Source organism: Mustela erminea, chromosome 11 (assembly GCF_009829155.1).
Source record: "Mustela erminea isolate mMusErm1 chromosome 11, mMusErm1.Pri, whole genome shotgun sequence".
Lineage (NCBI taxonomy): Eukaryota > Metazoa > Chordata > Mammalia > Carnivora > Mustelidae > Mustela > Mustela erminea.
In genome coordinates, this window is record NC_045624.1 from 2,513,337 (window position 1) to 2,537,964 (window position 24,628).

The window sequence follows — 24,628 nt, forward strand, 5'->3', positions numbered from 1 at the left end:
GAATAAGACGACGACTGGCAGAGAATAACGCGCACTTCCTCCAGCATTTCCAATAATCCCCTTAATCACTTCCAGGTACAATGGCTGCATCTTCAGTGTTAAAATCATCTTCTGTGAGTGAGGGATAAAGGATCTAGTCACCATACTCACAGGAACCCCATTTGAGAACGGATTCTAGATGACCAGAGACACTCTCTTTGAAGACAAGCACCCACGCCAGGCCATCAAAATAACTGAAAATGAAAGGCAACAGCATCCGCCCAGGGGATACGGACAACTCTTAAAACCAGAATACAAAAAGGCCTTGGTAAATATACAAGCAAAAATCTAGACACTTCTCTACTGTTTGCTAACAAGGGATGTATACAGAAGTAAGAAATCAGTCTTTGATGACCACTTATTTTTCCGAAACAAAAGCATTTTTAAAAAGAAGATAAAGGATCGCTAACGGTTCTAAGTGAATGGAGTAGACGGAGATTGAGAACAGCTGCTTCCGCGACTACCAAAGCCAACGGCAGGACAGGAGACAGGAGGGTTAGGGCCACACACCCACAAGAGACATAAACTGCAGCTCGAAATCGTGCACACCCACTGAGCACATCATGTGCCAGGACCACTCTAAGTGCTTCACGTGTATCAGCTTTTTTGTTGGCGTGACAATCCCATATTGACATTATCTCCCATTTTTCAAAATGTGAAAACAAAGACACTGAGATGTTAAATACTTGGCTCAAGGTCCCCAAGCGAGGAAGCGGCAAAGTCAAAAGGTGAACCTTGAGTGGCTCTAGCTCCAGGTCCAAACCCTAACTACTACGCCCAAACCCCACACAGAGAGCGAACGGACGTCCCTACTGTCCTCACCTGCTGGACCCTTACAAAAGATGTGTGCAAAAGGAAAGAAAGTGATAAAATATAAAGCACTACCAAAATCACACCAACTGTCCCCAAAACCAACAAGGGACTTGTGGGAGTGACCAGCCCGACCAGGCCCGCGGTCAGGGCGGCCGAGGTGTGCGAGGAAAGCGGCGCAGCGCGGCACCACTGAGGGGCCTCCCGGACTCAGCTGCGAGACCCCCTCAGGCCCTCGCCCGCCTCACTACGTGAGTGAGAACCACCGCCTGGCAGCCGTCCTTCAGGATTCAGGACAGCCAGCTCTCTGACAGCAACTTCACGCTGACTAGCAAACAGGGGGTGCCCGGGCGGACCCTTTCAGGAAGCAAGTGTGTTGTGCTCAGCCTCGGGGCTGCAGCTTGTCAAAACCACAAGTGTGAGTGACAAGAGACCCTGTGCGCAGTCCGGGCCACCCTCCCCCGCTCGCGGCCTGCTCCGGTTCCCTGGAAGCTTTCTCTGGGAAGACTCGAGCAGGCTCTCCTGGACTTTGCTTCTGGACGGCCTTGGCCCATGGGATGACGCAACAGGAGAGAGACTGCCCCTCCCCCTACCTGCACAGTCCAGTCCCACCACTGCCACCACTGCGACGCCCACTGGGCTCTAGGACGCCCCTTCTTTCCCCCAGGCCCGCTGCTCCGCCCACCGCACCAACTCTCCCTGCTTCCCCGACCCTGCCCTGCGCCAGCCCCGTCATCCCAGGACTTCGGCCAGAGCCCCGCGCAGGCCAGCTCTCTCCAGACATACACTGACACAAGCACATCCTTCAGAAAAGCGTAAGAACTTCAGGTGTCGGTGCAACAATGGCGCCAGCCTCTTCCAGATGCGCCACTGATGCACCATCGCGGCAAGCGCTGTCAGAACAATTTCTGACTCCCTCTTCTCCGCGTTCAAATTTCTCCCTCGATCATCCAGTATATGGAAGGGGCTGTTTAATGCTTTTAAAATATAGAAGAACACATGATACAGCACCTCCACAAGCAAACGCGCACTGAAGGTGTATGGAGAGAGGAAGCACGTGCTGGTGAGCAGCGCCGGGACAGCGGCCGTTCACACCAGGAAGGACAAGAAAAACCGGAGTCGGCCTCACCTCACCACCAAGCCCAGTTTCCACCAGCGCAGGAAGCCAAATCACTTCTTGACAACTGCAAATCCCACTGACCAGACAGGAGAGCGGTTCAAATACTAGTAAAAATAACAACCGCGATGCATCAAAATACACGTGTAGTATTTAAATCCGTTAGTTCGAAAGGATTCAAGAACAGGACTCCCCTTAGGAGGCGACTAAGGAACTGAGCCACTACTTTGAAAACTGGTGCACCGAAGTAAGGAATCAAGCCTGGTACTTCAAAGGAGCCCAGCAGCCTGCAGAAGGTCACTCGGGTCACCCCTCCTCCTGCCCATTTTCCAACCTACTCCCATCAACTTCTAGACCTGCTAACTCTCAGAAAACGCAGGAAACAAAAAGAACCCACTAACACTCCAGGGGACACAACCAGCAGAAGCAGAAACTCCACAAGACAAACCACTTTGTTTCTTCAAAAAGTTGCAGAGAACTAAAATACAGATGCAAGAAAACCTACAGATGAAACAACGGTTGGAAAACCGACCTGTCAGATGCCACCGAGGATCTGCTGTGGACCGCACAGGCGGCACAGAGCACACAAGACCCACCCCACGCCGTGCTGTGCATGCGACACACTGATACTTACATGAGACCAGCAGTAATAAAACACTGACATTCAGGGAGTTCTTCAAAATATAACTGTATTATGGTTGTCTTTGTAAAGCCTTTATTTTTTAGAGACACAATCTGAAATATTTTCAGATGAACTTATGTCTGATATGAGGAGCGTTGCAAATTACAGATAAAACAAGACTGACTTTGTACCAATAAATGTTGAAGCTGAATGATGCTACACTGTACTATTCTATTTTCACATTTTCTTGAAATTCTCAGTAAGTTGAAAATCAATCAATTTAATCAAGTTCAGGCAAATTATGTATCTTAACTATAAAAAATAAATAAAAACACTTCACAATTTTCACAGGAACATACAAAACATCCCAGAACACAGGGTAGGGATGAATTTCATAAGGACAGATAGTGGAAAGCACCTTCACCACACGCCTCTGTAAGTGATGCCCTCGGGAAGGCCACAGCCTTGGCGACAAGAGTCCTGACCAAATACACAACTGAGATCTAGTTCTGCAGAGACACCTGCAAATCCGTGCTGAGCCTGTCCTCTTCAAAAATGTCAAAGTCATAACAGACAAGGATACATAATTCTTCCAGATGAACAAAACGCACTCCATGATCCCGAACTGAAACGTGAACCAGGAAAAAAGAAACTCATTTTTGGCTATAGCACGCTTTTAGGAAAACCGTCAAAACTTGAATAACCACTGTACACTAAAAAACACAATTCTGTGTTTGTTAACTTCACAATTGTGGCTAAGTAAGTGAATGCCCCTGTTCTTGGGAAGCACACCAGAAACACTACATACTGCGGCACACGGGAAGCACATGGCCCGATGCCCTCAGACCACTGTGCAGGGGCGGGGCAGGGGACACTGGCGAGCAGGTGTGCAGAGGACACAGAGGACAACGGACGAGGCGGGAGGCAATTGGGACTCTGGGGGCCCATGAGAATGTTTGTGTCACTCCTGAAACTTTCCTCCAAGTCTGAAAATGATTCCAGAGTACACTGTGTTTGTTCATACTTTAATTAAAAAATAATAAATGCCACACAGGGAAAGATCATACATTTGATTGTATTATTTTTAAAAAATCCACCTCAAGGCTACTGTTTCAAGGACACACGGCACAGACTGGGAGGAGAGCTCTCCAAGTACAAAAGTATACACCGCAGAAAGTATGAAGAGCCCCTAAGACCAATGAGGAAAAGACAAACAACCATAAGAAAAATACACGTAGGGGCGCCTGAGTGGCTCAGTGGGTTAAGCCTCTGCCTTCAGATCAGGTCATGATCTCAGGGTCCTGGGATCAAGTCCCGCATCGGGCTCTCTGCTCGGAAGCAGGGAGCCTGCTTCCCCCTCTGTCTCTCTGCCTGCCTCTCTGCCTACTTGTCATCCCTCTCTCTCTCTGTCAAATAAATAAAAAAAAAATCTTTTAAAAAAAAAGAAAAAGAAAAATACACGTAGATACAAATAGACAATTGACAGAAGAGAAAATTCAAATGGTGAATGACTACTAAAATATATTTTTTATTCAGCTCCCCATCAAAGTCTCCGAAACAAAATTACTCATCAGTACTTGCAGTAGGGCCATTTCTCTTATGTAGGAGATTTTGTTGTGCGCTTTAAGTGATTCCTTACAGACTGCCTTCAAGCCACTGAAGAATAACCACGTCATGTAGGCGCTAAGTTTTTAATGCATATAGTTTTTAATGTATTCTTTTTTTTTAAGTATTTTATTTATTTATATGACAGAGAGAGAGAGAGAGATCACAAATAGGCAGAGAGGCAGGCAGAGAGAGAAGGGGAAGCAGGCTCCCCGCTGAGCAGAGAGCCCGATGCAGGGCTCGATCCCAGGACCCTGAGATCATGGCCTGAGCTGAAGGCAGAGGCTTAACCCACTGAGCCACCCAGGTGCCCCAAGTATTCTTTTTTTAATGGCATTCCTTTTTCTATTAACATACAATGTATTATTTGTTTCAGGAGTACAGGGTTGTGGTTCACCAGTCTGATACAATTCATAGCACTCACCACATGACATACCCAGCCCCCGCCCCCGCGATGTCCATCACCCAGCACCCTCTCATCCCCCCCAAGGCCCTCCACTCCAGCAATGCTCAGTTAGTTGCCTGCGGTTAAAAGTCTCCTATGGTTTGTCTCCCTCACTGGCTTCGTCTTGTTTCATTTTTCCCTCCCTTCCTCTATGATCTTCTGTCTTGTTTCTCAAATTCCGCTTATCAGTATTATCATATAACTGTTTTTCTCTGACTTACTTTGCTTAGCATGATAACCTCCAGTTCCATCCATGTTGTTGCAAATGACAAGATTCTACTTTTTTGACAGTAGTGTTCCATGATGTATCTATATACCACTTCTTCATCCATTCATCTGTCGATGGACATCTGGGTTCTTTCCATAGTTTCGCTCCTGGGGACACTACTGCTATGAACATTGGGGTGCATGTGCCCCTCTGAATCACGACAATTGTATCTTTGGAGTAAATACCCAGAAGTGCCATTGCTGGGCCCTTGGGTAGTTCTATTTTCAACTTTTTGAGGAACCTCCATACTGTTTTCCAGAATGGCTACAGCAGCTTGCATTCCCACCAACAGTGTAGGAAGGCTCCTCTTTCTCCTCATCCTCGCCAACATCTGTTGTTTCCTGACTGGTTAATTTTAGCCATTCTGACTGGTGTTGAGGGTGTATCTCACTGAGGTTTTGATTTGTATTTCCCTGATGCCAAGTGATATTGACCACTTTTTCATGGGTCTGTTGGCCACTTGGATGTCTTCTTTGAATAAATGTCTATTCATGTCTCCTGCCCATTTCTTGACTGAATTATTCTGTGGGTATTGAGTTTGATTAAGTTTTTTACAGATTTTGGATACTAGCCTTAGATATGTCATTTGGAAATATCTTCTCATTCCATTGGTTGTCTCTGGTTTTGTTGACTGTTTCCTTTGCTGTGCAAAATCATTTTATCTTGATGAAGTCCCAACAGTTCATTTTTGCCTTCTCCCCCTTGCCTTTGGAGATGTGTCTAGGAAGAAGTTGCTGCGACCAAGACTGAAGAGGTTGCTGCCTCTGTTCTCCTCAAGAATTTTGATGGATTCGTGTCTCACACTGAGGTCTTCTATCCATTTTGAGTCTATTTGTGTCTGTGGTATAAGGAAATGGTTCGGTTTCATTCTTCTGCACATGGCTGTCCAATTTTTCCAGTACCATTTGTTGAAGAGACTGTGTTTTATCCACTGGACATTCAAGCTTTGTCAAAGATTCGTTGGCCATAGAGTTGAGGATCCATTTCTGGGCTCTCTATTCTGTTACACTGATCTATGTGTCCATTTCTGTGCCACTACCATACTGTCTTGATGATCACAGCTTTGTAACAGAGCTTGAAGTTCAGAATTGTGATGCCACCAGCTTTGGTTTTCTTTTTCAACATTCCTCTGGTTATTCAGCGCCTTTTCTCATTCCATACAAATTTTAGGATTATCTGTTCTATCTCACTGAAAAAAGTTGATGGTATTTTGATAGGGATTGCATTAAATGTATAGATCGCTCTAAGTAGCATAGACATTTTCACAATATTTGTTCTTCCAATCCATGAGCATGGAGCTTTTCCCCTCTTTTGGGGGGTCTTCCTCAATTTCTTTCATGAGTACTCTATAGTTTTCTTAGTACAGATTCTTTGCCTCTATGGGTAGGTTTATTCCTAGGTATCTTATGCTTTTGGGTACAACTGTAAATGGGATTGACTCCTTAAATTTCTTTTTCCTCTGTCTTGTTGCTGGTGTATAGAAATGCAACTGATTTCTGTGCATTCACTTTATATCCTGACACCTTATTGAATTCCTTAATGAGTTTTAGTAGTTTTGGGTTTTCCACATAAAGTATCATATCATCAGGGAAAAGTGCGAGTTTGACTTCTTTGCCGATCTGGATGCCCTGTTTCTTTTTGTTGTCTGACTGCTGAGACTTCTAGTACTATGTTGCACGGCAGTGGTGATAGTGGACAGCCCTGCTGTGTTCCTGACCTTAGGGGGAAAAGCACACTCAGTTCTTCCCCACTGAGAATGATATTCGCTGTGGGTTTTTCATAGATGGCTTTGATGATATTATGGTTTGTATCCTCTATCCCTACACTGTGAAGAGTTTTGATCAAGAAAGGATGCTGTACTTTGTCATATGCTTTTCTGCATCTATTGAGTGTATCATATCGTTCTTTCTTTTATTAATGTTATTGTAAATACACTGATTTGCAAATGCTAAACCAATCTTCAGCCCAGGAAAAAATCCCACTTGGCCATGGTAAATAATCCTTTTAATGTACTGTTGGATCCCAATGGCTAGTAGTGAGAATTTCTGCATCTATAATCATCAGGGATATTGGTCTGTAACACTTTTTAGTGGGGTCTTTGTCTGGATTTGGGATCAACGTAATTCTGGCCTCATAAAATGAGTTTGGAAGTTTTCCTTCCATTTCTACATTTTTGGAACAGTTTTAGGAGAGTAAGTGTTAATACTTCTTTAAATGTTTGGCAGAATTCCCCTGGGAATGCACTTGTTTGTTGGGCGATTTTTGATGACTGCTTCGATTTCCTTACTGGTTATGGGTCTGTTCGGGTTTTCTACTTCTTCCTGATTCAGTTTTGGTAGTTTATGTGTCTCTAGGAATGCATCCATTTCTTCCAGATTGTCAAATTTGCTGGCGTATAGTTGCTCATAATATGTTCTTATAATTCTTTGTATTTCTTTGGTGTTGGCTGTGATCGCTCCTCTTTCATTCATGATTTTATTAATTTGGGTCCTTTCTCTTTTCTCTTTAACAAGTCTGGCCAGACTCGTTACTAATTATTATTATTATTAGTTCTTTTAAAGAACCAGCTCCTACTAGTTTATTTGTTCTACTTATCTTTTGGTTTTCTATTTCACTGATTTCTGCTCTGATCGTTATTCCTCTTCTCCTGCTGGGTTTAGGCTTTCTTTGCTGTTCTGTCTCCAGCTCCTTTAGGTGTAGGGTTAGGTTGTGTACTTGAGACCTTTCTTGTTTCTTGAGAAAGGCCTGTATTGCTATCTCTAGACCACCTTTGCTGTACCCCCAAAATTTTGAACAGTTGTGTTTTCATTTTCATTTGTTTCCACAAATATTTTAATTCTTCTTTGATTTCCTGGTTGACCCATACATTCTTCAGTAGGATGTTCTTTGGCCTCCATGTACTTGAGTTCTTTCCCATTTTTCTCTTGTGACTGAGTTCCAGCTTCAGAGCATTGTGGTCTGAAAATATGCAGGGAATAATCCCAATCTTTTGGTACTGGCCAAGACCTAATTTGTGACCCAGGATGTGATCTATTCTGGAGAATGTTCCAGGTGCACTAGAGAAGAATGTGTATTACGCTGCTTTGGGAACAATGTTCTGAATATATCTGTAATGTCCACCTGGTCCAGTGTGTCATTTAAAGCCTTTATTCCTTGTTGATCTTTTGCTTAAATGATCTGCCCATTTTGGTGAGGGGTGTGTTAAAGTCCCCTACTGTTACTGTAGTACTGTCAATGTGTTTCTTTGATTTTGTTATTAACTGGCTTATATAATTGGCTGCCCCCCATGTTAGGGGCATAGATATTTAAAACTGTTAGATCTTGTTAGATAAGACCCTCTAAGTATGATATAGTGTCCTTCCTCATCTATTACTATGGTCTTTGGTTTAAAATCTAATTTTTCTGATAGGAGGATTGCCACCCCAACTTTCTTTTGATGTTCACTAGCATGGTAAATGGTTTTCCAACCCCTCACTTTAAATCTGGAGGTGTCTTTGGGTCTAAAATGAGTCTCTTGGAAACAGCGTATCGATGGGACTTGTTTTTTTTTTATCCAATCTGATACTCTGTGTCATTTGATTGGGGCATTTAGCCCATTTCCATTCAGGGTAACTATTGAAAGACACAAATTTACTGACATTGTATTGCCTGTAAGGTGACTATTACTGTGTACCGAGTTTGTTCCTTTCTGGTCTATGGTAGTTTTAGGCTCCCTCTTTGCTTAATAGACTCCTTTCAATTATTTCCTGTAGGGCTGGCTTAATGTTCGCAAATTCTTTTAGTTTTTGCTTCTCCTGGAAATTTTTTCCCTCTCCTTCTATCTTCAATGACAGCCTAGCTGGATATGGTATTCTTAGCTGCATATATTTCTCAGTTAGTGCTCTGAATGTATCATGCCAGTCCTTTCTGGCTTGCCAGATCTCTGGATAGTTCTGTTGCCAATCTAATAGATATTTCTACCGTTGCAGGTTACAGGCCTCTTGTCTGGAGCTGCTTTCAGGATTTTCTCTTTTTCTCTGAGACCTGTAAGCTCTACTATTACTATTAGATAACAGGGTGTTGACCTATTTTTACTAATTTGGGGGGGGGGGGTGAATGTTCTCTGTGCGTCGTGGATTTTGATGCCTGTTTCCTTCCTCAAATTAGGGAAGTTCTCTGCTATAATTTGCTCCAATATACCTTCTGTCCCTCTCTTTCTTCTTCTTTTGGGATCCCAATTATTCTACTCTTGTTTCATCTTATAGTATCCCTTATCCCTTCGATTCTCCCCTCATGATCTACTGGTAGTTTATCTCTTTTTTTCTCAGTTTCCTAACTCTCCATCATTTGGTCTTCTATATCACTAATTCTGTCTTCTACCTCATTTACCCTAGCAGTTAGAGCCTCCAATTTTTGATTGCACCCCATTAATAACCTTTTTGATTTCAACTTGGTTAGATTTTAGTTCTTTTATTTCTCCAGAAAGGGTTCTAGTATCTTCTATGCTTTTCTCAGGCCCAGCTAGTATGTTTATGATGATCATTCTGAGCTCTACTTCTGACATCTTACTAATGCCCATATTGATTAGGGCCCTGGCAGTCAGTACTACATCTTGTTCTTTGAATGAGTTTTTCCATTTTGTCCAGAAAACAGATGAATGAGAGAACAAAATGCTCAAAGGGTAACAACGACCCCAGAAAAATATACACTGAACAAATTAGAAGAGACCCAAAACTGGGGCAAAAGGAAGGGGGGGGGAGAATATGAACAGGCTGGTGAATAGAACAGAGGCACACACTAGATTTTGGTTGTATTTTGATCATTAGAAGAAACTGCATCCCACAAATTTAAAGAAAGAAAAACTTATATTACATGAAAAACAAGGTCAAATACAATGAAGGGATAGAGTATGACTGTAAAAAAGAAAATTTAAAAAGATTTTTAAAAAGGAATTGTAAAGGAAATGACACTGAACTTGTATCGAACTCAACTGCTTTGATTCAGCAAGTCACAACTGTTAAAAACAAGGATATCAGAAAATTTTTGGATGGTATCTATGTTTCTGAAAAAGGAACAGTTCAGCAGGCTGATGAATAAGATCTGAGTTGTTCATCTGCAGAAACAGCAAGAAGCCGGATGATTTTTCAGACTTATTTGTGATATTTTAAAGATGCAATAAAAGCTATACTGATTTAAAAAAAAAATAAAAAAAGGAATTGTAAGATGTCAGTTGAAAAAGGAAAGAAGAAAATTTCAAAAAAAAAGTAGAAAAAGAAAAAAAATAAAGAAAATTTTAAAAATTAACTTTGAAAGACTAAAGAATCATGGGGGAAAAGCCGTGAGTTCCATGCACTGTATTCCCCGAGCACCGCAATTGTGCAGTCCTCATTGATCAGTAAACTCGGCCTTGGCTGGATGTTCTTGCTGATCTTCTGGGGGAGAGGCCGACTGCACTGATTCTCAAATATCTTTGCATGAGGGGGAACTGCACCACCCCTGCCGGGGCCAGACTGAGTCATCTGCTCGGGTTCACTTTCGGTAGCTTTTGTTCTCTGCAAGCTTTCTGTACAGCTTTCGAGGGCAGTAATGAACATGGTGGCCTCCCAATCTCCAGCCACGAAGGAGCTGAGAACTCAGGGCCCCACTCCTCAGGGAGCCCTCAGCGAAAAGCAGTCAATCACTCCCATCTCCCTGGTCTCCGGCCACACTCTGTGCTCACCCTTCCTGTGACTGAGCGTTTCTATCTCTGGCGCACGACCCCGTTTGGAGTCTCCAAACCCAGCAGATTCCTGCATTGCACCCCTGTACCGCTCCCTCCGGGGGACAAAGGGGAGTCTCCCCAGATCTGCTGCTTGTCAGGTCCGTGCTCAAAGAGCAGTGGCCCGACTGCGCCTCGGATCATGGTTTAAGGTAACCCCGAGCTGAGAGGCCCCTCCTCAGCTCCATCTTCTGCAGCCTTGGGAGCTCTGCCACACTTAGGCACTCCGGTCTTTCTGTGACCCCGACAGACCTGAGACCACACTGTCCCAGCAAGGGTTCCACCCCCCGCTTAGCCACTGGAGCAACGTCCCTCACCGGAGCAGACTTCTAAAATCTCCAAGCGCTCCACTGCTCCCCTGCTTGCTGGGCGCTGGCTGATGGGGGTTCCCTCCCCCAGCAGTCTATCTTCCGTATAGCATTTGGGATTCACTTCTCAGCACCTCCTACCTTCCACAAAGTGGTCGCTTTTCTGTTCATAGAATTGCTGCTATTCTTTTCTTCTATCTCCTGCTGAGTCTGTAGGTGTTCAGAATGGTTGGATAACTCGCTGAATTCCTGGGACCGGACGGAATTTGGATCACCCACCCCTCCACCACCTTGTTCCTCTCCTCCCAATGCAGAGGATTCGGTAAAACTCCTGGGGCATCTCAGTTTTCAAACGGCAATGAGGTAATTTTCTTTTTAACTGCAGAAGGTCACTGTTCTTTATTCAGAACTATTTACCTCTATTATTAAATTTTCCGACTGCAACTACAAGGTAAATTTTTACATTTTCAACAAAGTATTTAAAATCTTAAGAAATATGTAGGAGTGCCTGGGTGGTGCAGTCGGTTAAGTGTCCAATTCTTGCCTTCCGCTAAGGTCGTGATCTCAGGGTCATGAGGTCAAGCCCTGTGTGGGGCCTGCCCTGAGCATGGAGTCTGCTGAAGATTCTCTCTCTCCTTCTTCCTCTGCCCCTCCCCCGAGCTCTCTAAAATAAATAAATCTTAAACAAAAGTGTAGAAAATAATCCTCATTGAGAACCCCGCCACCTGGACTGTGTCCCACGTACTTCTGCCAGTACACATCCCTCTAACTCCTACTAGAGCGCCTCACCAGCAGTAATCACTCTACAGAACTGACATTTTTCACTACTGTGAATGTTTTAGCCCTTTACTGCATGCGTGTGTATTCCTAAAGACATTTCCATGTTCACTAGTAATCAGAGAAATAAAAATTTAAATTATAGTGAGAGACTATTATACACATACAAAACTGGGAAAAATTCTAAAGTCCAGCCAAATATCAGGTGGGCCACAGAACAAAAGAACTCCAGCAATGACAGCTCTGGGGACCCACCAAATCAGTATCACCACTGCATAAAAACACAGAGACAGAAGGGACAACAGGGCCCTCCAGACAATACAGGCCTGGAACTGGAGCCTACCAGAAAGGCCTCACCTTCCGACCTGGAAGACCTGCCCCTGCACTCACATCAGCGCAGCAGGGACAGGCCCACTTGGAAAAGAGCATCAGAGAGCCAATATACCGTCCTCGGGAAAGATCTCTGTGGAGCCGGGACGCCTGGCTGGCTCAGTGTGTGGAGCAGCAACACCCGATCTTCGGGTTTTGAGTTTGAGCCCCACACTGGGTGTGGAGGTTACTTAAACATAAAATCTTAATTTAAAAAAAAGAAAAATCTCTGAGCGCCAAGAGGCAGAATGACAGGAATCGGCACGAACTACAAGAACCAGTCATTCCGTACCTGTCCCAGTCCTCGTCGGCGGCTCTTCTTCTCCAAGATCGCTCTGCGCCAGGCTTATCAAACTGGTCAAAGTCATCATCTGTGAAAGAGAGATTGGCTGTAAGTCAGTCTTATTAAATTAAAACAGACACAGATGTTCTAACATTGATGGCCCCTGACTTAACAATGGTTTAACTTATGATTTTCAACTTTGCAATGCTGCAAAAGCAACATGCATTCAGTGAAAACCATATTTCAAATGACCAATGTGGGTCTTTTCCCCAGGCCGGCCATGTGCAGTACTGTTCTTTCTCATAATGCTGGGCAGGGAGCAGCAACAGCCGCAGCTCTCAGCAGGCAGGGGATCATGAGGGTAAACAACCAATACACGAACAACTATCGGTACCCACACGACCAGTCTGTTTGTCACTTTCAGTACAATATATTCACACCATTCATACCAGCACAATATATTCAATACGTTACAAAACACAGCTAACACTTTACTATAAAACAGGCTTTGTGTTACATTACATGATTTTGCCCTAAAGAAGCCAGGCTGAACTATAATATAATGTTAAGCAGGTTAGGTCCACACATGTTTGAATTACAGCATTTTCAAGTTACGGCAAGCTTATCAGGATATAACTCGGTAAGATGAGGAAGATCTGTACTGAAACAACGTTTTTCTTATAAGGATTCCTGACGTAACATTTTAAAATGTTAAAGTTTTGGCTCTCTGCTCCTTCCTACTTGACAGACGGCCACTTCTGCGCAGTGCCGCTCACACCCGAGACACAACAGTGAAGGTCTGCGTGTTCCAGGAGGAGGCCGCCCGTGGCATAGTCAATGGCACGATCAAGGCTGAGAACAAGAAACCTGTGTTCAGTGGAAAGCCCATCTCCATCTTCCAGAAACAAGTTCCCACAACATCAGATGGGCTGATGCTGGAGCTGGGTAGGTTCTCAAGTCCTCTGGGGACACGGAGAAGGCTGGCGCTCACCTGAAGAATAGTGCCGAGAGGCTCATCTCTACCTCCTTCGCGGAAGCCCCCGTGTTTGTGATGGACACGAATCATGAGAAGTACAACGACTCCCTCAAGACTGTCAGCAACGCCTCCTGTGCCACCAGCTGCCTGGCCACTCGGGTCAAGACCATCTGTGACCGTGGATGGCCCCTCTGGGAGGCTGTGGTGTAATGGCCGAGGGGCTGCCCAGAGCAGAGAGCATCATCCGTGCTTCCTCCGGCACCACCAAAGCTGCAGCCAAGGTCCTCCCTGAGCTAGCTGAGGGAGCAGCTCCCTGGCACGCCCCTGCATGTCTCCTCCCGCAGTGTGTCAGCCGTGGATCTGAACCACCGCCTGCAGAAAGCTGCCAGATATGACGACATCAAGAAGGTGGTGAAGCAGGCACTGGAGAGCCCGTCCCCTCAAGGGCACCCTGGGCTCCACTGAAGACCAGGTTGTCTCCTGCAGCTCTAACAGTGGCGTCCACTCTTCCACATTCAGTGCCGGGGCTGGCACTGTTCTCAATGACCACTTTGTCATGCTCCATTCCTAGTACAACAGTGAATTTGACCAGAGCAACTGAGCAGTGGACCTTACGGTCTACATAGCCTCCAAGGAAGAAGAGCCCCCTGGACCACTAGCCCTAGCAGGGCCACAAGAGGAAGAGAGAGGCCCTGCTGGAGTCCTTGCCCAACTCATCCCCCAACACGCTGAGACTCTCCTGCCCTCCACACAGTTTCCATCCCAAGCCCCTGATGCAGGGGAGGGGCTCAGGGGGACCTACCTCATCATGTGCCACTGTCAAGTACACAGTACCGAAATGAATAAATGCAATACAGAAATTCCATATACAGCTATTACAAATGCTGGGACACCTGGGGGGCTCAGTCGGTTGAGCGTCTGACTCTTGGTTTCACCTCAGGGCATGATCTCAGGGTCGTGAGATGGAGCCCTGTATCTGGCTCCAGCCTGGGCACAGAGCCTGCTTAAAACTCTCACTCCCCCTCTGCCCCCCCAATGGTGTGCGCTTGCACACACAGGCATGCTCTCCCCACCCCACCCCCCAAAAAAGTTTAAAAAAATCTAAGTAGGCTATTGAAAGCTACTGAACATTATTAGGCATGAAATACCACTAACAGACTGGACTTTTAAAAAAAAAAAATCATAAATTTTAGTAAGATATTTTCCTTACAAATTAAGTTTTTCAAAATTTTTACTAAACTTACATGAAAGGGAAAAAAACTGCTTTACTAAATATTAAAGATACTTTTATAACATTTTCGTTATCTTTACATTTTTCCGAATTTACCACAGAAGACAAAGACCTTATGTAGGGAAAGTAGGGATACTAAAGAATTGATAAACAGAAAAAAAACACGAGTCGCATCTATAAAAGTTTTCTGTAGCTACAGGTAAAAGTGAAAAGAATGAAACTTTAACAGGTGAAAACTTAACGACATATTTTATGTAACCTAGCATATCCAAAATATTACAGCATGTAACCAATATGGAAAATATTAGTAAGACATTTTACATTTTTCCCATTTTACGTTTTTCCCATACTGTGTGTCTGTGTCATACACAGTACATCTCCTATCTCATTTTTAAAAATTGTATTGGGAAAAACAAGGAACTGAAATGAAAGATTTTCCTCTTGGATACACATCGGAGCCCAGAGGCTTGAGGAGAGGCGGCAGACAGACACTGCCCCAGAAGAATCTGCCCAGACACCGCCCCAGAAGAATATGCCTCGGAGAGTCAGAGGATAAAAACACCAATAATGCCCCAGGAATTTTCCCAGCCTAGGGCTAGAAACTAGCCAGTGTTCTTTATCTTTATGACTGAATTGTCCTTTGACAGTTGACTCTAACTTTCCTTCCAGTTATTTCTCTGCAGGATTCTCACTGTTTCCGTGAGTACCTTTTGGCTAGAACTTTTTTGCATTATGTTCCATGAAGTTGGCTCCTCTGAGAGAGTTTTGGAGCTCTGTTGGTCTAAGCCTTGCTCTTCCCCTTGGACAAACCCCAAGTCCTAGCACTAGTGCTATGCGTGGGGACAGTGGTGTACCTGTCTCTGAGTAACATCTCACTTTGGGAGCTGAGGGCCTGGATGATGGCTGGGGAGGGGAGCAGAGAAGCTCTAGGTCTCCTTGGCTTACTCCTCTTGGTGCAAAACTCCATGAGCTGGGTCAGGAGCTATTGGTGTTTTTATCCTCTGACAGAGGGAGAGTGAGTCTTAAGCAGGCTCTGTGCCCAGGCTGGAGCCAGATACAGGGCTCCATCTCACAACCCTGAGATCATGACCCGAGCTGAAACCAAGATTCAGAAGCTTAGCCAAGAGAGCTACCCAAGCATCTTTAATGGGAAAAATACTTAAATCAAGACTGCACCAAAAACCATGGATGTTATGACAAAGAGTGAATGAAAAGATTCTCAACATTACGCTGTCATTAGGAAAATGTAAGTTAAAGCCACAACAATACACCAGGACATATCTATGAGAATGGCTAAAATTTAAGACCTTACTATACCAAGTGTTGTCAAGGATGTAGAGCAACAGATCTCATACTCTGCTGACAGGAATGCGAAGTGATTCAACCACCTAATAAAATAGTTTGGCAGTTTGTTTGTTTGTTTGTTTGTTTTTAAGATTTTATTTGAGCGCAAGAGAGCAAGCAAGAGCACAAACGGGGCAGAGCAGAGGGAGAGGGAGAATCAGACTCCCCGCTGAGCAGGGAGCCCAACACAAGGCTCAACCCCAGAACCCTGGGATCCTGACCTGAGCCAAAGGCAGACACACTTACCCAACTGAGTCACCCAGGCGCCCCAGTCTGGCAGTCTCTTATAAAGTTAAGTATCCCCCAACTACATGATTCAGCCATTCCACGCCTATGTAACTACCCAAGAGAAAAAGAAATTTAAGTCCAGGCTAAGGCTTGTACACAAATGTTCATAGGCACAATATTGATAAAAGCCCAAATCTGTAAACAATTCAAATGTGCATCAACAGGCAAACAGATCAACGAACTATGGAATATCCCCAGGTACAATTCTACTCAGCAATAAAGGAGACTTAAATACTGATATACACTTAACAGCATGGATGACCTTCAAAATAATTATGCTGAGAGAAGCCAGACCAAAAAAAGAGAACACACACTCTCAGATTCCTTTTTATCAAATGGTACTGTTACATCAGGAACAGAATCAGCATTTGCTCGGGGACAGACAGGAGGCAGGAATCAGAAAGGACACGAAGACACTTCTGATGATGACACAATCGTCACGCTGACTGGCTGTGGTTCCACGGATGTGTACAGATATCCAAACTTATGAAATTACGTGTTTCAAAGATACTCAATCTCCGCGTGTCAATTACACTTGAATGGAATCAGCTTTTTAAAAGGATAATTAAGAAACTTTGGTCAGGGATGAAAAACTCAAATGTGTACTTCCTGTAGACCTTGTAGACTCCTGTAGACTCACTGTAGACAAATGAGCAAAGCAGACTAGGTAGGCATGATGGCAAATTAGCAGGACTTTACCTAGTTTGAAGACAGGAGCTTTACCACATTAACGGGGAGTGCAGGCCCAGCGAAGGCAGAATCCCAACTTTTCAAGAGAAAACAAAATTATGGATTGTTCCTTAGTTTTTAAATATAAGCAACTGATTCAAGTCTCTGGGGGTGCCTGGGTGGCTCAGGCAGTTATGCATCTGCCTCTGGCTCAGGTCATGCTCCCAGGGTCCTGGGATCAAGTCCCAAGTCAGGCTCCCTGCTCAGCGGAGAGCCTGCTTTTCCCTCTCCCTGGCCTTCTCCCCTCCCCACCGCTCACGCACTCGCGCTCTCTCTCATGCTCTCCATCTCAAATAAATTGTAAAAAATCTTTAAAAATAAATAAGTAAAATAACTGAAGTTTCTGTGGTTAGTTTTCTGTTAGTTTCTGTGTTGGTTTTCCTTCCTTCCCCAGATTACATACTTCATGAAAACAGAGTATTCCCTAGCTGACAACATGAACACAAAGTTCCAACATTTTCTAAGCAAAAAGGTCTGCTCTTGGCTTCTTTCACATCAGTTCACAGTGAAGGTATTAATGGTCACAATCGCCCTTGGCAGATACTGCCATACAGCCAATTCTGCTGAGGACATAAAACCCTATGGCCAAGGTAACAGTCACCTAGAAACCTTGTTAAAAACTATACAATCCCTGGTCCCACCCTGAATCTGAGGCAGTGGGCTCAATTTCCATGTTTGTTTTTTTAAAGCTTCCCAGTGATTGTGATGACAGCTGGAGCTGGGAATCCCTGCCCCCAGCGACCACAATCCATCATACTCCAGAAGAAAAGTTAACTGTTATCTTGCTATGTAAGTACTTCCTACAGTTAAATCCACAAAAGTCAAAATTAGAAACCTGGATTGTGTAAAAACAGTTAAAATAAATACTTCTCCGAAGGAGAGATCCCCATAAAATGTCCAAGAAAATTGGCTATGAAATCATTCCAAACTAAGGATTATTGAAAGGTAAGCACAAACTACGCAGAACTGAGGTCATGAAACCCGCATTCTTCATTCAACAATTACTTGAGCACCTAATGTATGCCTGGCATTGTTCTAAACACCTAATATACAGGGTGTACAAGATAAAAATTTCCACTGCATGTAGGTTACAGTCTAAGAGATCGAGACAAACAAAAACCCCACAAACATATATGGAAAGCAAGAAGGAGGGAGTGGAAGGCGCCAACCAGATTGCTTACAATTTTAAAGAGAATGGTCAGAGTAAAATGCTTTTAAAATACACACAGGAAGCACTGCCAATACAATTACTGATACTGCAATAGCACTGAATGGTGACAGATGAGAGCTAAACTTGTGAGCACAGCATAAGGTTTACAGGTATAGTTACAGAGTTGTCAAATTACTATGGTGTAACCTTGAAACCTAACATTTTATTGATTATACTCAATTTTTTTAAATTTAAAAAAATGTACATGATTCATATGTTTCAAAATTTACTGTACCAGAAATTAAAACCAGGACATTTTTTAAATATTTTATTCACAAATTGTTGTAAAAGAAACAATAAACCCATTACATGTTAACGTAACACATTCTTACTGAAAACTGTATTTAAAAAAAGAAAATTTTTGTTTTGCCAAACTCTTTAATGTCTTTGCAGAAGACAGCTTGATTTTTACATCTGCTTCTGCACTTAATCTCTTGCAATAAATTGTTCTGAGTGAAGTGCATGAAAGAAATCCAATTCCAAAAATATGTGAAGCTGTTAAAGAGCATCAAGTGTTTTCAGATCATTTCAGATGTTCTTAATACTAGACCAACACTCAACAAGTGGTGGTTTCTCAAAGGCTATTTGCAATGCAGAGTCTGAACCCTCATCAATGAACATTTCATACTCTCACCTGTTAAAAAATGCACTGGTATGTCTCTCATTCTTAATAGATCTTTTAACACAAGACTGTTTAACATCTTGAAAATACTGGTTCACTGAGTTATGCTGTTCTTTCAAATGCAGACACCTTTCTTATTCCATATCAAAAATTAATTTGTTTAAAGCACCACCAATCTCTTCAGAAAAATCTTTAAAATATTGGGACGGTTTCAAGTTCACCATAGCAAATACAACTTCTCCAAGTTGTAATGGAAATGCTAATTTTTGCTCGAAAGCTTGGATTCTCTCATTGGCAATCAATACTGCCAGCTGTTTCCTTGACTAGACAGGCTCACGTCACTTGCAAGAAAACATCTGCCAAATACTACAGTCTGAATAATCCTAATTTCATCAGTTGTCTTTTCAAGTAAAACTGGTGTTCTATGCAAAAAAAAACAACAAGCAGCATATTCAGCTCTCAACTCAATCAGAACAGTACCTTCCCTAAGAAACACCTTATGCATACTTCCCATTTTGCCACAAACCTTCTTTTATTTTTTAAAGAGGGAGGGAGATGGCGAGGGGCAGAGGAGGAGGCGGCTCCACAGAGCCTCTCCACCCAGCACAGAGCCCAAGAAGCAGGGCTTGATCTCACAATCCCGAGATCATGACCTGAGCTGAAATCGAGAGTTGGACGCTTAACCAACTGAGCCACCCACGTGCCCCAAAGAGTATTATTTTTTCAAATGTACTTCAGGGTCAAGATTTAATGAAAGTAATAACTTTTACTGCTTCATCAAGGATCTTCCTAAACAAACTCTTGTTTTTTTCTATGTGGCCCGGCTTCTAACAGTTTGTGGTCACTGCCTTCAATCATGCTAAGGAAACAAACTGACTCACCATCGCTTTTGCAACACTGATGCAAACGTACACACAGTAAAAAAGGCACATCATCAGGTCTTAGCACTCTTATGAAAACAGCCCTCATAGACACTCCTGGGGGACCCTTGGGGGATAGTCTCGGGGGACTCTTTAAAAAGACTTTGAAAGCTGTTGTCATGCAATCAGCGAGCACAGACAATATGGACAAGGAAGCTCACTAAGGAATGTTTTATCAGCAGGAAAAGTGGAAATCAAGCAAATACCCAACGAAGCAGAGAGGTAAATTAAAATACAGTCTTGCAGTTATATACGAGGCAGCAGTAAGAACTATCACTAGAATTGCTGTATTTCTGACATGGAAAAATGTCCACAATAATCTAACAACCCCCAATACCATGCAGTATAGTGTACGACTTTGTATGCAAAATGTGTATGTGTGTGTGCGTGTGTGTCTGGAAGGATATAAGCAAAACCCTAATGGCAGTTATCTCTCGGTATGGAATCACAGACTGTCTTCTATACTTTTTCCTTACATTTTTACAGAACCTATTTTCTTTCTTAGAGTAACAACCTGTCCTTACTAAAACAGCATACAATTATAAAAACTTCTTGGAATCCTAAAGGTGCAAAGATGGTACTGAAATCACCCCAAGTTTCCCTGATCAGAAATAACAGGACACCTGGGTGGGTTAAGCATCCAACTTCTGATTTCTGCTCAGGTCATGATCTCAGGGTCACATCAAACCCCACATCAGGCTCTGTGGTGGGCACAAAGCCTACTTGAGAGTCTCTCTCTCTCCCTCTCCCCCATCCTTGGCTAGAGCTCGCTCTCAAAAACAGCAACAACAAAAAGTAACAATCATAAAATCAAACAAACATCACTTTAAATGTTTATGCACACATTTGAACGCACAGTGTGCAAACTTTAAAGAGGACTGTACAATGTTTTTAATGAAGCATGAAGTTTCATACTATTTAAATTTATCAGCAGAAAAAGCCACTGAAGGGGTGCCTTGTGGCTCAGTCGGTTAAGCATACAACTCCCGATCTCAGCTCAGGCCTTGATCTCGGGGTCAGGAGTTCAAGCCCTACCCTGGGCTCCATGCTGGGCATGCAGCCTACTTAAATATCTATCTTAAAAAAAGGAAGAAAAAAAAACGGAAGTAAAATCAATGGGATGACTGAAATTCAAGTAAAACTTTATTCAGCCCAAGAGATATCTTGAGGTTAATTTCCAAGCCCCCCAAAAGCACATACAGCATGAAAGGGGCTGGGGAAAGTGAAGCTTGATGTTACAGTAACAGAGAGGAAGGCTGAGCACTGACTTGATTTTTGACAAGCAGATGGGCATACAGGAAGACAGCAGAGAGGGTGAAACGTGCCGTATTAAGGCCAGAAGATTGTGACTAGTTCCACGGGTTTGAAAGAGCCGTTCAGGGAGAGAAGCAACAGTTAAAATAAATGCTGAAAAGGTAGACTTGAGGGGTGCCTGGGTGGCTCAGTGGGTTAAAGCCTCTGCCTTCAGCTCAGGTCATGATCCCAGGGTCCTGGGATTGAGCCCCGCATCGGGCTCTCTGCGCAGCAGGGAGCCTGCTCCCCGCCCCTCTTCTCTGCCTGCCCCACTGCCTACTTGTGATCTCTGCCTGTCAAATAAACAAATAAAATCTTTAAAAAAAAAAAAAAGGTAGACTTGGCGTGTCACTGAAGAATCACTGTGAGACACCTACTTACACTTAAGAGGCAACACGACTGCAGTTTAGAAAAATTACCCAGCAGCGAAAAGCAGCAGTGACTGAACTCATAACAGATGAACAATGGTCTGAACAACACAGAACTACAAACCAAGTAATTAAAAAAAAAAATCCTGGCTAGCATCACAGTAAATAGGTGGGAAAATAAGACAATGGATCAATCAGAATCTATTTTTTAAAAGATTCATTTATTTTAGAGAGGCAGAAAGAGAAGAGCGTGAGCAGAGGGAGGGACAGAGGGAGAGAGAGAAACTCAAGCAGACTCCCCACTGAGTGTGGAACCCAATTCAGGGCTCAATCCCACAACCCTGAGACTATGACCAGAGCTGAAATCAAGTGCCCCAGAATCTGTCCATTAAGAAACTCCAAGTCATGTCCACTAAATGACAAGGATCAAAGAGAAGTCAAAGAAAACATCGGTATTTTGAATCCGGTATATTACTGGGATGTAAACTGACTGATGAATGTGCTGGTTTATTTGGGGGTTGGGGATGGGTAGAAAGCAATGAGTTTGGTTTTTAAAATGCTGCATCAGTCTTATGACACACCAGTCATCCTTTGTTAATACTAAAAGCAAGTCTGACTTGCTGACCAAACAGGACTGAACAGTCTCTGATTTTCAGACACGAGGCAGATGCTGAACAATCCCGCAGTCCCGTAAGTGCTATTCCCTCATAATCCGGGGTTCGCACAGAGGTTAAGGGCTCCGTCTCAGGAGACTGCCCCACTTCAGAGGGTCAGCTGCGAACGGGGTGCCCCGGTTACCCATAATTCTATCCCCCAGGCTAAATAATTCAATTGAACAACTTACAGAACCCCTCACAGAACCCAGGCTAACATGATACTGGGACAGTTTACTATCAAGTATAGAAATGGAGAGCCAGGTGTACGCAGGATGAAGCTAGGAAGGGTCCAAATGCAAAAGCCTCTGTCCCCATGGCAAGGGTATGCCACCCTCCCAACACAGGCACATGGGAAGCGATCCCAAACCCCTTCGCCGAGGGATGTTTACGGCGGTCTCATTAGATAAGCATGCCTGGAAAACCACTGACCAAAGATGACAGAACTCCATCTCCAGCCTCCCAGGAAATGAGGTTGAGGCTGAAAACTGTAACCCGTTAAACACGTGGCTGGTTTTTCAGGCAACCAGCCCCATCCTGAAGCTACCTAGGTGACCCCCCCCCAAAGTAACGTATTCATTAGCATACAAAAGACAATAAACTCCAAGGGTTTTAGGAGCTCTGTGCCAGGAACCTGTCCACCAGAACCTCACAATGCAACCTTATTTAGAAATAGGATCATTACAGATATAATTGTTAGGATGAGGTCGGACTGGATTAGGATGGGTCCTAAACCCAATGACTGCTGTGGCAATTCCACTTCTGGGTATACTTAAGAAAGAACTAAAAACGCAGGTTTGCAGAGGTATGCATACACCCATGTTCACGGCAGCACTCTGCGCAACCAAAAAGTGAAAGCAACCAAAGTGTCCATCAGATACTCGGATAAATGAAATGTGGTCTAGCCGTACAACGGGGTATTATTTAGTCTCGGAAATTCTGACACCTGCTACAACACGCACGGACCTTAACACTCTGCTGCGTGAAATAAGGCATTCACAGAAAGACAAGCTATGAATGAGTACTCTTATACGAAGTCCCAAGAGTAGCAGAAATCATAAAGACAGAAAGTAGACTGGTGGGTGCCAGGGCACAGGGTAATGGGGAGTTAACAGTGTTTTACGGGGACAGAAGGAATGAGAAGGTAGAAAACAGACGAAATCCGACTGGCCATGATTTCATATTGCTGTAACTAGATGATGGGACATATAGGACTATGTGATTATTTTTAAGCTGAAATTTTTCCCACAACAGGACTTTTTTAAAATAAAAGATATTTTAAAGTAAACTATGAATCATTTCCTACCTCTAACAAAGACTTACAGCATGTGACTGTGTACTGCAGATCAGTGTGTGGGAACACAGGCGTTCTCTCTGACTAGTGGTCGCAGCGCAAAATGGCACAAATCCAGCTCCGTAGCTCAGGGGTTAGAGCACTGGTCTCGCAAAATGGCACAAATCCTACACAACATTGTGTCTGACAATAACTGGCAAAAATCTACGTGTCTTTCTCTTTTTATCCTCACTCTAACAAGTCTAAACCAAAGACCCACTGGCAAAAATACAAAAGGACATTTGCACAGACTAAGCATGTAGCATGAAATAAATATTATGTATTGGTTACAAATACATATAGGTAGATGGATTTCTTAATTTAACATCCTGACATTGATACGTAACAAATATATATTGGAAACACATCAAATTCCTGGTAGTGTGAGACTCTGGAGAAGAGTTCTGTAATCACACAAAGAAAGCATAATGGGGAACTTATTTGTAATACTGTCCTTCATTTAAAAGACAAACCTGGGGTGCCTGGGTGGCTCAGTGGGTTAAGCCTCTGCCTTCGGCTCGGGTCATGATTTCAGGGTCCTGGGATTGAGCCCCGCGTCGGGCTCTCTGCTCAACAGGGAGCCTGCTTCCCTCTCTCTCTGCCTGCCTCTGCCTACTTGTGATCTCTCTCTGTCAAATAAATAAATAAAATCTTTTAAAAATAAATAAATAAATAAAAGACAAACCTGATGCAAATGTGACCAAATGTTAAGTGCTAACTCCAGCTCTGAGGCTAACAGGTTTGTCATGCTATTCCTCACAGTTTACTTTACTGAATGATTTCTCTCGGCACACAGGTCAACAGGAAGTGAGAGGGACCTCAAGAAGCTTTGGCCGCAACGTGCAAATATGGAACAGATGCTTGAAGGGGACCTTTTACGATAAAGAAAAAGTATTTGTGTGTGTGTGTGTGTGTGTGTGTGTGTGTGTGGCTTTAATGTAGGAGCAAGCGCAACATGTGCCAGTGTCTGTGTGGAAGGGAAAAGCGACCAAACGTGAGGGCGAAGCAGAGGAGGGAAACGATGGGCAGGGAGGTCCCAAAGGGAAACCTGCTGGGAATCCCAGCCCAGGTGTAGATTAAGGCAAGCTTGGGGGAAAAAAGTTTGTGGTTGAAAAGGCTTTTTCTGAAGAAAGCAATCTCATCTCCTAACACCAAAGAAATAAAAAAAATTTTTAAGTAACGCAGCAAGACACAGCTAGAGCCACAGTGGGAGCAGAAAACTACTAGAATCCCCAGAAGGAAGGAAGAGCGACTCTCAGCACGATGAACCTGTGCTTCCAC

The 24,628-nt window shown here is 43.7% G+C and overlaps 1 protein-coding gene across 11 annotated transcripts in view; it reads right to left on the bottom strand.

The window, feature by feature from the left end:
- Positions 1-24,628, bottom strand: part of RBM33 (RNA binding motif protein 33) — a 132,131-nt gene that overhangs the window by 99,156 nt on the left and 8,347 nt on the right. For all 11 annotated transcript variants that reach the window (XM_032305471.1, XM_032305470.1, XM_032305478.1 and 8 more), the window contains exon 2: positions 12,390-12,468. In XM_032305471.1, the coding sequence (XP_032161362.1) occupies positions 12,390-12,468 (79 nt within the window). The remainder of the gene's footprint in view (positions 1-12,389; positions 12,469-24,628) is intronic.